This window comes from Pygocentrus nattereri, chromosome 25, assembly GCF_015220715.1.
Source record: "Pygocentrus nattereri isolate fPygNat1 chromosome 25, fPygNat1.pri, whole genome shotgun sequence".
In the NCBI taxonomy this organism is placed as follows: Eukaryota; Metazoa; Chordata; class Actinopteri; order Characiformes; family Serrasalmidae; genus Pygocentrus; species Pygocentrus nattereri.
Window position 1 is genome coordinate 17,070,123 of NC_051235.1, and position 14,676 is coordinate 17,084,798.

General features: G+C 40.6%; 1 protein-coding gene across 1 annotated transcript in view; it reads right to left on the bottom strand.

Annotated features, from left to right (window-relative positions):
- The window catches only part of igdcc3 (immunoglobulin superfamily, DCC subclass, member 3), a 132,886-nt gene that overhangs the window by 14,941 nt on the left and 103,269 nt on the right, over positions 1-14,676 (bottom strand). The window contains exon 7 of the mRNA XM_017706152.2: positions 11,592-11,757. Coding sequence (XP_017561641.1) covers positions 11,592-11,757 — 166 coding nt within the window. The remainder of the gene's footprint in view (positions 1-11,591; positions 11,758-14,676) is intronic.

The window sequence follows — 14,676 nt, forward strand, 5'->3', positions numbered from 1 at the left end:
TGGGTTGCAAAAGTATTCAGCCCCCTTGAACTTTTCAACCTTTTGCCACATTTCAGGCTTCAAACATAAAGATATGAAATTGACATTTTTTGTGAAGAGTCAACAACAAGTGGGACACAATCGTGAAGTGGAACGAAATTTGTTGGATATTTTAAACTTTTTTTAGAAATAAAAAACTGAAAAGTGGGGCGTGCAATATTATTCAGCCCCCTTGCTTTAATACTTTGTAGCGCCACCTTTTGCTGTGATTACAGCTGCAAGTGGCTTGGGGTACGTCTCTGTCAGTCTTGCACATCGAGAGACTGAAATTTTTGCCCATTCTTCCTTGCAAAACAGCTCGAGCTCAGTGAAGTTGGATGGAGAGCGTTTGTGAACAGCAGTTTTCAGCTCTTTCCACAGATTCTCGATTGGATTCAGGTCTGGACTTTGACTTGGCCGTTCTAACACCTGGATACGTTTATTTGTGAACCATTCCATTGTAGATGTTGCTTTATGTTTTGGATCATTGTCTTGTTGGAAGATAAATCTCCGTCCCAGTCTCAGGTCTTTTGCAGACTCCAACAGGTTTTCTTCCAGAATGGTCCTGTATTTGGCTCCATCCATCTTCCCATCAATATTAACCATCTTCCCTGTCCCTGCTGAAGAAAAGCAGGCCCAAACCATGATGCTGCCACCACCATGTTTGACAGTGGGGATGGTGTGTTCAGGGTGATGAGCTGTATTGCTTTTACGCCAAACATAAGTTCGATTTTGGTTTCATCTGACCAGAGCACCTTCTTCCACATGTTTGGTGTGTCTCCCAGGTGGCTTGTGGCAAACATTAAATGAGACTTTTTATGGATATCTTTGAGAAATGGCTTTTTCTTGCCACTCTTCCATAAAGCCCAGATTTGTGCAGTGTACCACTGATCGTTGTCCTATGGACAAAGTCTCCCACCTCAGCTGTAGATCTCTGCAGTTCATCCAGAGTGATCATGGGCCTCTTGGCTGCATCTATGATCAGTCTTCTCCTTGTTTGAGCTGAAAGTTTAGAGGGACGGCCGGGTCTTGGTAGATTTGCAGTGGTCTGATGCTCCTTCCATTTCAATATGATCGCTTGCACAGTGCTCCTTGAGATGTTTAAAGCTTGGGAAATCTTTTTCTTTCCAAATCCGGCTTTAAACCTCTCCACAACAGTATCTCGGACCTGCCTGGTGTGTTCCTTGGTCTTCATGATGCTCTCTGCGCTTTAAACAGAACTCTGAGACTATCACAGAGCAGGTGCATTTATACGGAGACTTGATTACACACAGGTGGATTCTATTTATCATCATCAGTCATTTAGGTCAACATTGGATCATTCAGAGATCCTCACTGAACTTCTGGAGTGAGTTTGCTGCACTGAAAGTAAAGGGGCCGAATAATATTGCACGCCCCACTTTTCAGTTTTTTATTTCTAAAAAAAGTTTAAAATATCCAATAAATTTCGTTCCACTTCACAATTGTGTCCCACTTGTTGTTGATTCTTCACAAAAAAATTACAATTTCATATCTTTATGTTTGAAGCCTGAAATGTGGCAAAAGGTTGAAAAGTTCAAGGGGGCTGAATACTTTTGCAACCCACTGTAGAATCATGTCTTTTTTTAATGCAGTGCAGAGTTCTCTTCAGATTCTCTGAATAATTTAATGTTATTATGTACTGTAGATGATGACAAGCAAAAGGTCTTTGCTAGTTTACGTTGAGAAACGTTATTCTTGAATTGTTGTACTGTTCACAGAGACTGTGAAAGACTGCTTATTTTTACTTCTTTCCTCAAGCATTTTACTGACTTGTTGCCAATTAACCACCAGATGTTTTTTTATTTTAACTTTACACAATTTTACCAGCTTTTTTTGGAATGTGGTGTTGGCATCAAATTGTAAATGGGCATATATTTTTATAAATTTTCAATTAACAACTGAAATTAATATTAATTTACATTTTGCACAGCATCACAATTTTTTGGAAATTGGGTTGTATAATAATGAAATATAATTGTTGGAATAAGCCTTTATAAATGCCTGTTAGTTTAAGCCAGTTGTCATGAAAGGCTTTTGCATATGCTGTACAGCCTTACAAATGTTGCCCATCAATAAAGTTTAGTAGCACTTAATTTGAAGCGCACACCGTCACTTAGGCACACCGTCATACTAAAATTCAGTGAAATTTTTGTTCCTAAGCATGTTTATGAATAATTTACTACCCATGTAGTACAGTGACATGTAAAGCAACAAACGATTAAGAAAAAACAGATAAATAGATAAAATGTGCCTGAGTGTCAAAGGACTTAATGACCATAAATAAAGCAAGGTCATTTTTATTTTGGTTGTCCAGAAATGAGGCGTTTTACTGAAAATAATATACTTTTTCAAAATAAAACGTGAGAACTTTTATTTTGAAAAACGCATCTCAATAAAAGGACATATAGTCCATATTAAGGTAATGTTTAAACATTCATTGCAGTGTTATGAAGTGTTTATGTAAGATGTTATGAACATTATGTAGACACCCTTAAAGTAAAGTTTTTTACCTACTTTTTTTTTTGTACCGCAAACGACATATTGCCCTCAAATAGTAAGAACATTGTGTGGAAGCGTGTGCTTTAGGTTTGTAGAGAAACTCTTCTTAAATGTGAACATTTCAGCTGGAGTTCAGCTGGAGTTTATACAAATACAAATGAAAGGAAGTCCCTTTATGCCAGAGTGGCCTGACCCTGTCCTGATGATGGATATGATGTTTGATGTATTCACAGTGCATGAATCAACTCGATCGATTGTGTAATGGCAGCTGCTAAGATAACGTTACTCTTTTATACTGCATTCAGAGAAAGAGAGAGAGAGAGAGAGAGAGAGAGAGAGAGAAGGGGGGGGGGGAAGGAGGCAGAAAGCTTGTCACAGAGGGAGGGAGAAAGCCAGTCACAGGCATTCTAAGAAGTACAGACAGACGCACCGTCAAAGTAGCAAAAAACCCCCACAAAGCACCCTGTCCCTGAAAAATAAACCCAAACAGAGCCTTTTTGTGTGCGTGTGCGCAGCATGGGGGGGTGTGACAGCTCGACAGTGACAGTGACAGAACAGCACAGAAACACTGAAAGGCCCCATCAGTGAGCCTCCCAAATATTCAGCAGCATCACCAAACCACACCCATCTGCCAAAAACACCACTCTAATTCTACAGCTCCCTGCCATCCTGCCATCCCTCCACTCCCTCTCTCCCTCACCCCTGTGTGTGTGTGTGTGTGTGTGTGTCTAGGAGGGTATTATTAGTGCTGAATACGTAATCAGGTATTTCTTCTCTCTCTTAATCCTGCGGCGATGAGAAAATAAAACATTTAACAGTTGAAGGTGCAGAATACAGAAATATGGAAATGAGAGCTGTCAGCTTCCTACAGCTCTCTCTCCCCCATTCTATCTTTCCTTTTCCTTCTCTCTTTCTCCTACTCTCTACCTCTTCCCTTCTCGTTCTCACCCTCCTCTCTCTATCTTTCTTTCTTTGCCTCTCTTCTATTTCTCTTAATCTACCTGTTCCTTTCTTCTTCTTTCTGTCCCCTTCTCTTTCTCCTTCTCCTCTCAGTTTCTTTGTTTCCCTTCTTTTTTCTTTCTCTCTTCTTCCCCCCTCATTTTCCTCTTCTGCTTTCACTCTTTTCCCTTTTTCCTCTGTCTCTCATTTTCTTTCTCTTTTTCTCACTCTTCTCTCACAACTTTGTCTATCACTGTCTCTCTCTTTAATTCCATCTTTTTCTTCTTTCTTTTACTTTCTGTCCATTCCTTACTCTATTTCCATCCTTTCTATTTCCTCTCTCTCTGTCTCCCTCTCATTTTATTATTTCTTATTCTACCTTTCTTTTTTATTGTTCTGTTTCATCTGTCTCTCACTCATTGCGTCTTTGTCACGATTGGCTCCTCCCACTCCATGTGCTTTTTTGTTTTGGTTTTGTAACTCCGCCCCTGATTGTTTGCACCTGTCCCTCGTCATCCCTGTGCATTTAAGCCCTGTTTTTGCCCTTTGTCTTCTGGGCGTTGTTCACTCGTCGTGTTTGTGCTGTTTGTTCCTTTACATCCTGTTTAGTGTTTTATCCTGTCATGTCTGTCCCCCGATTGCTTCATATTGGCTCTATGACCTTGGACTGTTTTGACCACGACCCTGGATTTGCCCTCAATAAAAGTCGCTTACCTCCGCACATGCGTCCGCTACATCGCTCCCCGTTACAGTCTTTCTTTTTCATCAATCTATTTTTCTCTTTCCCTCTTCTTTTCTCTTAATCCAACTCTTCCATTCTTTTTTCTCTTTTCACTGCCTTTGTCTCTCCATCTTTCTCCATCTTGCTTTCTTCTTCCTCTCTCACACTCTACCTTCTATCGCTCTTTCTATTTCTATCTCTCTCATACTCACTTCATCTTCCTTTCTCGTTCTTTTTCACCACCTTTGTTCCTTCCCTGTCACCCTCTAATTTTCTTCTTGCTCTCTCACTCCACCTAACTCTTTCTATTGGTCCATCTGTCCTTCTCTCCCTTCTGTCGTCTGTGTCTCACTCTGTACCTTTTCCTTCCTCATTTCTCTTCCTCTCTTTCTTTCTTTTTTCTTTCTTCCTTCCTTTAATGTTCTAGTTTTCATCTTCCTCTCTGTCTGTACCTCTTTCTTTCTCTGTCACTCGTTCCTCTTCCTCTCACTGTCTGTGCCATTCTCTATCTCTTTCTTTCACCTCTTTTTCTCACTGCCTCATTCTTTCTGTTTTCTCTCCATCCTCTTTCTCTCTTTGCTTTCTCCTCTTTCTCACTCTCTGCCTCACTCTTTCTTTCTTTTCTCTATCACAGTGTTTGCGTTGTTTTACAGCAGATAGACAGCTTGTGTGTGTGTGTGAGAGAGAGAGAGAGAGAGAAAATGGAGAATTGGTTTGTATTTATCTGAAAACATTTACACCTTTTCATTATTTTCATTCCTCCACCAATTAGATGCAGAATTGATGCTGATTCTCTCTCTTTCTCTTTATTTTCTCTTCAAGGTATTTGTGTTTTTCAGTTTATGGCATAACAACATCTGCACTATTCAGCCTCTCCTCTCTTCACCCTCTTCATGGCACACTTCATGTTTCTCAGTGTGAACAGGTACCACTCTCTGGACTCTACTCATTTAAAGGTGAGATATTACTCACCTTTTCAAGCTTACACAGTTCCCTGTGGTCCTAATGAAATATCTGGTCAAAATACCAAAAGCCTTCTCACCCTGTCTACGTCACCCTGCTCAGAACAGCCAGTTTGAGTGCCAGTTCTTTAACTGATAATGAGCCACTGCTCACCCTGTCCTTCTGTTCTGCAAGTACGGCTTCGCACTACCATAGTAAAAAACTCTCAGGAGACATCTACAAACATTCTCTCATTAAGAAACTTGCTGTTTAAGCTGCAAGCAGGAAAAGTGCCCCCTCACTGTAGAGATGTGCCCATGCGCATTAGCCAGAACAAGTGGAAAAATCACGTTTTTGAGCCAAATGCAACAAACGACACACGCTGTTTTTGTCAGATTTCATTAGTAATTTCAAATATGTTTTTGAGAAATTATTATGGCTTTAATTTTATATTTATAAGTCTCTCACCATGCAAAGAGATAAGAGCCTGGAGCAAAGAGATACGCATTACTGGAAATATACACTGATCAGGCATGACAACATAACATTATGACCACCACCTTGTTTCTATACTCATTGTCCATTTTATCAGCTCCACTTACTGTACAGGGGCACTTTGTAGTTCTACAATTACAGACTGTAGTCCATCTGTTTCTCTTCCCCCTTTTACCCTATTCTTCAGTGGTCAGGACCCCCATGGACCCTCACAGAGCAGGTATTATTTGGGCAGTGGATCATTCTCAGCACTGCAGTAACACTGACGTGGTGGTTGTGTGTTAGTGTGTGTTGTGCTAGTGCGAGTGGATCAGACACAGCAGTGCTGCTGGAGTTTTTAAACACTGTGTCAACTCACTATCCACTCTATTAGACACTGCTACCTTTTCAGTCCACCTTGTAGATGTAAAGTCAGAGAGAACAGCTCATTTGCTGCACAGTTTATGTTGGTCATCCTCTAATGCTGGATGTGTCCACCGGACACAGTTGACTGGATATTTTTGGTTGATGGACTATTCTCAGTCCAGCAGTGACACTGAGTTGCTTAAAAGCTCCGGCAGCACTACTGTGTCTGATCCACTCACACCAGCGCAACACACACTAACACACCACCACCATCAGTGTTACTGCAGTGCTGAGAATGATCCACCACCCAAATAGTACCTGCTCTGTGAGGGTCCATAGGGGTCCTGACCACTGAAGAACAGAGTGAAAGGGGGTTAAGACAGTATGCAGAGAAACAGATGGACTACAGTCTGTAACTGTAGAACTACAAAGTGCACCTATATAGTAAGTGGAGCAGATAAAATGGACAATGAGTATAGAAACAAGGAGGCGCTCATGTTATGCCTGAGGCATTTCCAAGATGGCCATAGAGTGGATAGACATTCCTATAAGGATTTTGGTAGAACTGCTGCACCATTCAAGTTGTAATGGGAAAATGTGAATAAAGAGCAAAGAGCTGACTTCAGCTTTATGTCAAAGTGGTTAGCACACACTTACAGGTTTTTACCGACTGCCATCAAAAATGCAACAGAGCAGTTCTGGTGCTTAGCACTTAGTTTCCACATAATGCTAAAGGCTTTGGCATTTGTGAAAAAAAAAACACACCTTCACAAAGGTAGTTCTCAAGCTGTGGGTGGAGATATTCAGATATGGGGTGGAATAATTCTAAAGAGCCTGCACTTACTGTAGAAGGAAGAGGCAAATCTGAATGACTTGTTGAATCCCATGTTTTCTCACTTAGGCAGCCCACAAAAACCTGACTGGGCTGTCTTATGTCAGTTTTTGGGTTAGCAGGCACCCCAGATACCCACATGTATGTGCACAAGCACTGAGAAATTGAGTTTTTCAAAATATGTCCTTTTTACAAATGTATTATGATGCTTTGCTATAGCTTTTATTTACATTACATATTAATTACATGTTTACATAATTAACCACTAGGGTTTGACTGATATGAAAATGTATATCCAATACGGCTTTAAAGGGGCTGAGAATGTTTATAATCAATATCATTGGCTGATCAAATTTAGTGTATAATTTTATACACTACTTGAAGGTTTGGAATCATTAGCCACATTTAAATGCAGCCTGATAATCCATTAATAATCTGATTAATAGCTCATTTGGGATAGAATGTGTCCATGTATAGACCTCAGTCAGACTAGACTGCAAAGGTTTGTAATGCTAAATTTATTTATTTATAATAAACTTATATTGGCCTGCAGAAGAGACAAAGTTTATGCTTTGAACCTTAACAGTAGTGGGACGGGCGTCCAGCTTATTTGTCTCAGAACATGACATTTTCATCTTGCCCTTGTTTAATAAATACCTGTGAAGTATTTTTTTCTGAAGCTGCCATAATTTTAAAGCAATTAAAAACACAGGTGCACAGACGAAAACTTACGGTAATACATTGCTGCTCGTCTTACACTAACTGGACTCACTTTAAGTGGTATATGCATAATTTTGGATTGGATTACTTGTAGTGCGCAGGTAAATTGAGATTATCCATCAGATTGTTGTATAGAGTGTACATAAAAACACCTCAGTCTTAATCTATCATTGGAATGTATTTAATTGGATTGGAAAAATCTTTGCATGCAAACACAGCCACTGTTTTTGTCCATATAAGACCAAATTTTTTGCAGATGCTAGTATAAAATGACTGTATTAAGAAGCTTGCACTCTACAGTTTTCTGTTACATCAGCTCACAGATGCTCACGTTGGCAAGCATCATACTGAGTGAAGGGGGGAGGCAGAGAGGAAGGGGAGGGCACCTCTATCCACCCTGTGGAAGCGAGACCAATTATGCTCTCCACAGCATCACTAACTGAACTTGCAATCTCCCGATAACGGGGCCAACACTTAGATGGCTGCATCACTAGGGAGCCCTGAATTTTACAACTTTTTGATATTTTAACCATGATGGTGTTCTGTGTTCAGCTTCACCAGTTCAGCCTGTTTTACTGTCATATAGTTAAACAGGGGGAGGCTCACAGTGGGCTCCCTGATTGCACTACAGCTTAAAGACTTTTTCATGTAGTTGAGGTATTGGAAGTTTTCAGCAGTATGATAAAAAAGGTCTAGAGTTATTGGTGACATATTTGATGATAACAGTCAGACTACAAGTCATCAATATTGGCCATTATAACAATGACACCTTAAACATTTGTCTTTTAAGGCTGAACATAAACACAACAGAAAAAATCCTAGATTGACAGATAAGTGAGACATTTAAAGATATAGTAAAAAGAACAGCAATGAGAGTTTGACAGAATAGCTAAAAATGCTGCAATATGTAAATTACACCTAATTACTACCAAGTATGATATGGTGTGTCAAACCTGAGCTGCTTCGTGTAACATGTGAAATTATGTTGCGGGCAACTCAGAAGTTTCATTTACATTTACGGCATTTGGCTGACGCTCTTATCCAGAGCGACTTACAATTTGATCATTTTACACAGGTAGGCCAAGGCGGTGTTAGGAGTCTTGCCCAAGGACTCTTATTGGTATAGTGTAGGGTGTTTGCCCAGGTGGGGATTGAACCCCAGTCTACAGTGTAGAAGGCAGAGGTGTTATCCACTACACTATCCCAACCACTGAAGGAGAGAACAATCATTCAAGCACCTGAAATCTATATTCGGTAAAGATGTCCTGCTGAGGCGCATTCACATTGTGGTGTGTCCTGTAAGGGTCAGTTTATAGTGACTTTATGCGGAAGACATATTAAGCCCGTGTGAACCAGGTGGAATTTGTTAATGCCACTTGTTCTGTATAATTAACAGGATGTCTATTTTTGTGCACACACATATTAAGACGACACCTGTCCAGCTGGCTATGACAGAGCGGGGGAGAGGGCCTGAAGTGTGCTGCCATGGCTACAGACAGCCAGGTGAGATGGCAGCCTGAGCAAGACCGTTTAAGACCAGCTTCACACAGGTTAGCTGGTGTAGACCAAAGCTACTAGACTTTGAAGGCCCCATATCCTACATTTTTCATGTAAAAGATGCTGAATAACTTTTGCAAGACACTATATATTCCAATTTTTTGACTGAACATTATTATTGTGTCTGTGTCTGTGTCTGTGTGTGTGTGTGTGTGTGTATATGTGCACACCATGATCGTGTCCACATGCCTAATTGTTTGTAGTTTGCTTTCCTTGTCCAATCATCCTGAAGGTCAGCTACATGAAAGCACACACAACTGACCACACAAACACCAACCCATCACAACGACAAAAAAAGAGTCTACCGTCCACTCATCATTTAAGCATCTACATTCATTGCTTAAGGCACCTTTTTTTTGGCTTAAGGAAGTACAAACTATAAGGCTTTTTATAACTGTTTACATTTGAATTATAAGAGCCAAATAAAAATCATATAGTTCAGCCCACTAGATACTTCCATATCTGCAAACATTCAGATTACAATACAAATCAATACTCAAATGAACCAAATTTATGGACGGATGAATAGAAGGGACAGACAGACAGACAGACATGCTTCAATATACTCAAAGGTCCATATCTCTTTCTACGTTCCATTACACTTGGACCAGCAATCGATTCGCACTTACAGCCTCTCCACTGCAGAAGCTGTGTGTGTGTATTTTGGTGCTGAATATTTCAGTATGACAGCTACACATCAGCAATAGCACAGATATATAAAACTCTTTACATCTGCTCAAACACTCCTGTCCCACTGACCTCAATAAGGGCTATTTTAACACTGCAGTGCTCCCGGCCTTACTGGGTCAGAGACCCCAGCATCACGACAGCCAAGCACACACAACAGCACAGCAAAATTCACAAAAATATTAGAATTATGTCACATGCACAACACACTGTCGATCTTTACAAACTGTGTTTCCGTATTTCCCATATGAGGTGTAAACAAAACAGCTCAAAGGCAATACAGAGTCAGAAATATCCCATTTCAACCGTAGTTGGATAACCAAATAACCCTGGAGAAAACAAACAGGCAGGGACATCCATGGGTATAAATGCAATTTCCACACTGGAGCTACAGAGAGTGTAGCTAACACTGCCTCTGAACAAAAAAAGCCACTGCAAGTGTCCAAAAAACCAATCACGCACATATTTTTAGAAACACTGATTCAAGCTCGGGTCAAATTCATAGAGATTCAGTGAAGCTACTTCCTCGGTTTCCACATGTTAAGAGAGCACCACTCTAGTGGAACACCACTCTAGCACCATCTCCTCTAATGTTTCCTTCTTACAAGCTGCACAGTTTTAATAGACTTAGGCAAGGCACCTTCCTTACATCACAGCAACTGTTCAGTTCTAGGCATTGGGACCTCCTGTTCTGTAGATGTTTGGACTTTCTATGATCTAATACAAGGAGCACACAATATGTAGGAGGCTGATATAAAATTATAAATGGGAAAATGTAAGTATTAATATTGATCTGATAATGGATTTACAATAGTTATTAACTGATAACTTCATCTCAACTACTGCTGTTCTTTTCAAAAGTTCATTGATGAGCGAATCACCGAAATGGATGGCACAGTGTGTAACACCACAACCTTATTAACAAGGGTAATTCCCCAACCAGGCATAAACATCACTACTACACTATTAAAACTTCTAGGAACAACTAACATTATGCTTATCTACCATTGTAAGTCACCCTGGGCCAGAGCACAGGCTAAAGACAGTACGGCACAAAAGTTACAAACCACTGTTCATTTAATTTTCAGTCAACAATTAAGTACAAGTTATTCTATACTCAGCATGAGGAAAAAAGCAGAAAACACAAATTTATCAGAAAATTACACAAATGCCCCAATAAAGACATTTCAAAAAGTTCAGCATTTAATGTGTTCACTCTTTGCCTTTCTTACAGCTTCTATTATTTTCCTGAGACCTGCTTTCAGTTTTTCAAAGAAATCTGCAAGGATATTTTTCACATTTCCAAAGTTCAGTCTTGGAACCTTTTTTTGCTTCTCACGTTCCAATAATCCCACATGATCCAATAATCCCTGCATGATGTTGAAGTCTGGAATGTAAGATTGGTTTCTGATACAACTCGAAAATCTCATATGCACATATTCATAACTATACATCCCCTCAAATTATTATATTCAGCTACTTCTATAGTCTCCAGAGAAAAGCACTGCAAATAAAATGGGATGCTGTGGAGCAACAGCACGAGCACAAGATAAACATGCCCAATGTTTCTAAACACTAACTAGAGGGGCATAAAGCCCCCATCACTAGGCAGTGGAGCAGTGGATCATTGTCTGAAGTGATAAGCTCCATCCAATACCTTTGGATGGAGCTTATCACTTCATCCAACATGTAGTGTAAAGCCTTTCCAGAGGAGTAGAGGCAGTTACCAATCCAACACCAATTCAGTGTACTGTACTCCAACGTGAGACTATATTAAACCCAGACAGTATAATTGTGGTGTGTAGAAGGTCTCACCTGTTGTTGTTCCTGAGCTTGACGTGGCCTCCAGGCTCCAGGATCTGGCCGTTCTTGAGCCAGGTCAACTGGGGTGGGGGTTCACCCTGGGCCAGGCAAGTGAAGATAGCAGTTGTGCCCACTGGCCTTGCTATAGACTGGGGAGGCTGAACAAACTCAGCTGGAGCTAAAGAAAGCAGAGAGAGAGAGAGATTATTCATTTGCATGTTTATTATTAGTAACGTCAACAGTACTATTGTTTTCTTCACTTCACTGATTACTCTTTTATTTTTTTTTCTGTTTAATTCCACTAAATGACATTGTATTGGCTCTGCTTAGCCAGCATTATAGTGTTGGAGAGGCCAACAAAGCTTCAGCTGGATTTAACTGAAAGAGAAAGAGCAATGATGAAGAAAGCAAAAAGAAGCAATCAAGAGAAATAAAAAGAGAATGTGCAATTCTAAGGATTACTGTTTGATCACATTATGAGCATGTTGTGACTGTGGTAATAGGCAGCAGGAATAAGCCTCAGATAAACTCCATTAAACTGGTGGAAAACTGATTTTAGAAGAAGGAGAAAGAAACAGAGAATCTATACCCACCATCCAGTGCAAATTACAATAGATTAAGTGAAGCAGATTTCAGGCTGGCGACAGTGGGAGCTGCTTTACAGTGATGTGACAAAGACCTCAAGCCTGCAAGTGAGGCCTCTGGAGAGAAGTCCACGACCCCTAAAGTCTAAATGCAGAATTGCCCTTTTCCTCAGCCATGTTCCATTAGCTGTAACCGACGCAGAGTTGCCGTTAATCCAATACGTGATTACTTCTTAATTAGGTTGCGTTTAGTTTAGCCGGAAATTCATGATTAGCAGCCGATTAGCGGCTGCTGCCTTGATATTGCAATTTCCCTTCTTGCAATTACTGCCATATCGTTTGTATCCATAGCCGTATTATATGATACATCAAGGCTGACGTCCATAGTGTGATAGGCTTATTCATTTAGGCAATAAACCCTGCACACGCTGGCCGCCACAAGAATCAAAGTTCCTAGGTTTGCGAAGGCGGAGATGCCATTAGGGGCCCATCAGAGTGAGTTTAGTGGAGATGGATCTCTTTTAAAAGAGATTAGTCCAGTGAACCTCTCGTCCTTGCACTGCAGTGGAGATATGTGCAGCTATGCTACAGAATTGTAGATGAGAGAGCAATAGAAAGTGAAAGAGAGATAGATAAGGAATGGAGAGAGATATACATCATATGCTCAAAAGTATGTGGACACCCCTTTGAATCACTGAGTTGACACTGTAAGCAACAAAATGGGAGTACATGGTCGAGCAGCTGCACACAGGCCTAAGATCACTATGTGCAATGCCAGGCGTCGGCTGGAGTGGTGTAAAGCATACCACCACTGGACTCTGGAATTGCACTGGAATAGTGGAAAGGTGTTCTCTGGTGAATCATGCTCCACTGTCTGGCAGTCTGATGGTCAAATCTTTGGTGGAGGAGGGACTTCAAGGGACAGCCACTATTTTTTTACACTCTTGTGAAGAATGTGTGATCACATGAAAAACTGTGATCTGATGAACAAATCTGGACCAGGAGAATGCTATATACCGAAATAGTGTACTCAAGGTCCCAGTTATACTCCCTAGAACAAAAGTAACAATAAACAATAAATAGTAAAATGCAAATAACAGCAGCATGAAACACAGCCGCATGAGTACGAGGTAGAAAGTGTATATCTTAATTCTGATAATACATAAAGTGACATGTATAAAGTGGCATTGAAACATTGATTGCGAGCCAGACCTTCTCATGTAACATCAGTGCCTCACCTCACAAATGCTCTTTTGACTGAATGAGTACAAATTCTCGTTGACAAACTCCAAAATGTTGTTGAAAGCCTTCCTACACGAGTGGAGGCTATTATAGCCGCAACTTAATTTAAAAAAGTAAATAAATAAACAATGCCCATGGATTTGGAATGGGATGTCCAGCAAGTTAAGAGGTGTGATGGTCATGTGTCCACATACTTTTAACCATACAGCATGTAAAGAGTATAGGGCAGAGACTGAAAGAATGAGAGCCAGTAAAAACGTGAAACATATAGAGAAATGTGGACACTCTGCAGCCCTGAGCTACATAGCAACACTACACAACTCTCCACAGCCTTTCAGTACCAGCTCTTTAAAACACTCTATGCTAACACTCCCAGCACTCAAGCAGCATCAGAGCAGCTTGAACAGCGTTGTGCCTGCGTGTATATGCTAACAGCGTTTGATTTGTGATCATTAGCTTCTTTTAGCATTCGCCCACTACCACCTGTGAAAACCAAGGGAGAAAAAAAAGCACTAAGCTTTGAGGTGTTAGGTACACTGTGCTAGTTCATATAGTCTTCATTGCATCAGATCACTTCCAAGGTGAGGGTGCAGTTCTTTCTGCTTCTTTCTGCTGGCAGCAATCAATAAGATGATCACAGGCATTGACACACAATTAACAACATGACTTTTCCATCTGGGTGCAGTGTACTGCAGTGGCCTTGCCTCCTGCTGATCAGGAAGATTAAATGAAGTATTGACCATGCCCTAGCATTACTATCAGCTCTGTGAGGCTGTGAGCTCTGGTCGATGCTTCCTGCTGTCATACGTCAGCTCCGTTCCAAAAGCTAGCCTGCAGCTGAAAAAGGTGGATCCTCTGTAGCACTGTCCTATGAAGGCTCCTTATACCTGTGTGGTACACGTGTAGTCCAATTTGTACATTCTTACCATTAGTATTGGCTATTCAAAGGGTTAAGAATGATTTGTGATAAACCATCATTATACATTTTAGAAGTCAATACCAAACTAAACCACTTTTAACATAGAGACTTTTGAAACACAGTTTATATGAACCGTTTACATTTGCACACAAATGCTGCAGACGAGGGTTATGCATTATGACCAACAGAAGTCCATGAAGGACAATTGAGTACCATCCCCGAAAACTGTCCGAATGTCCGCTGCATTTTTCAGCTTTATTTGAAAAATCACTCTAATAGGAACCGCCTTTGTTGATGTGGCGGTGTAGAAATGCAGCCCACCTATATTGGAGCCAAGATTTTGAAGAACCTT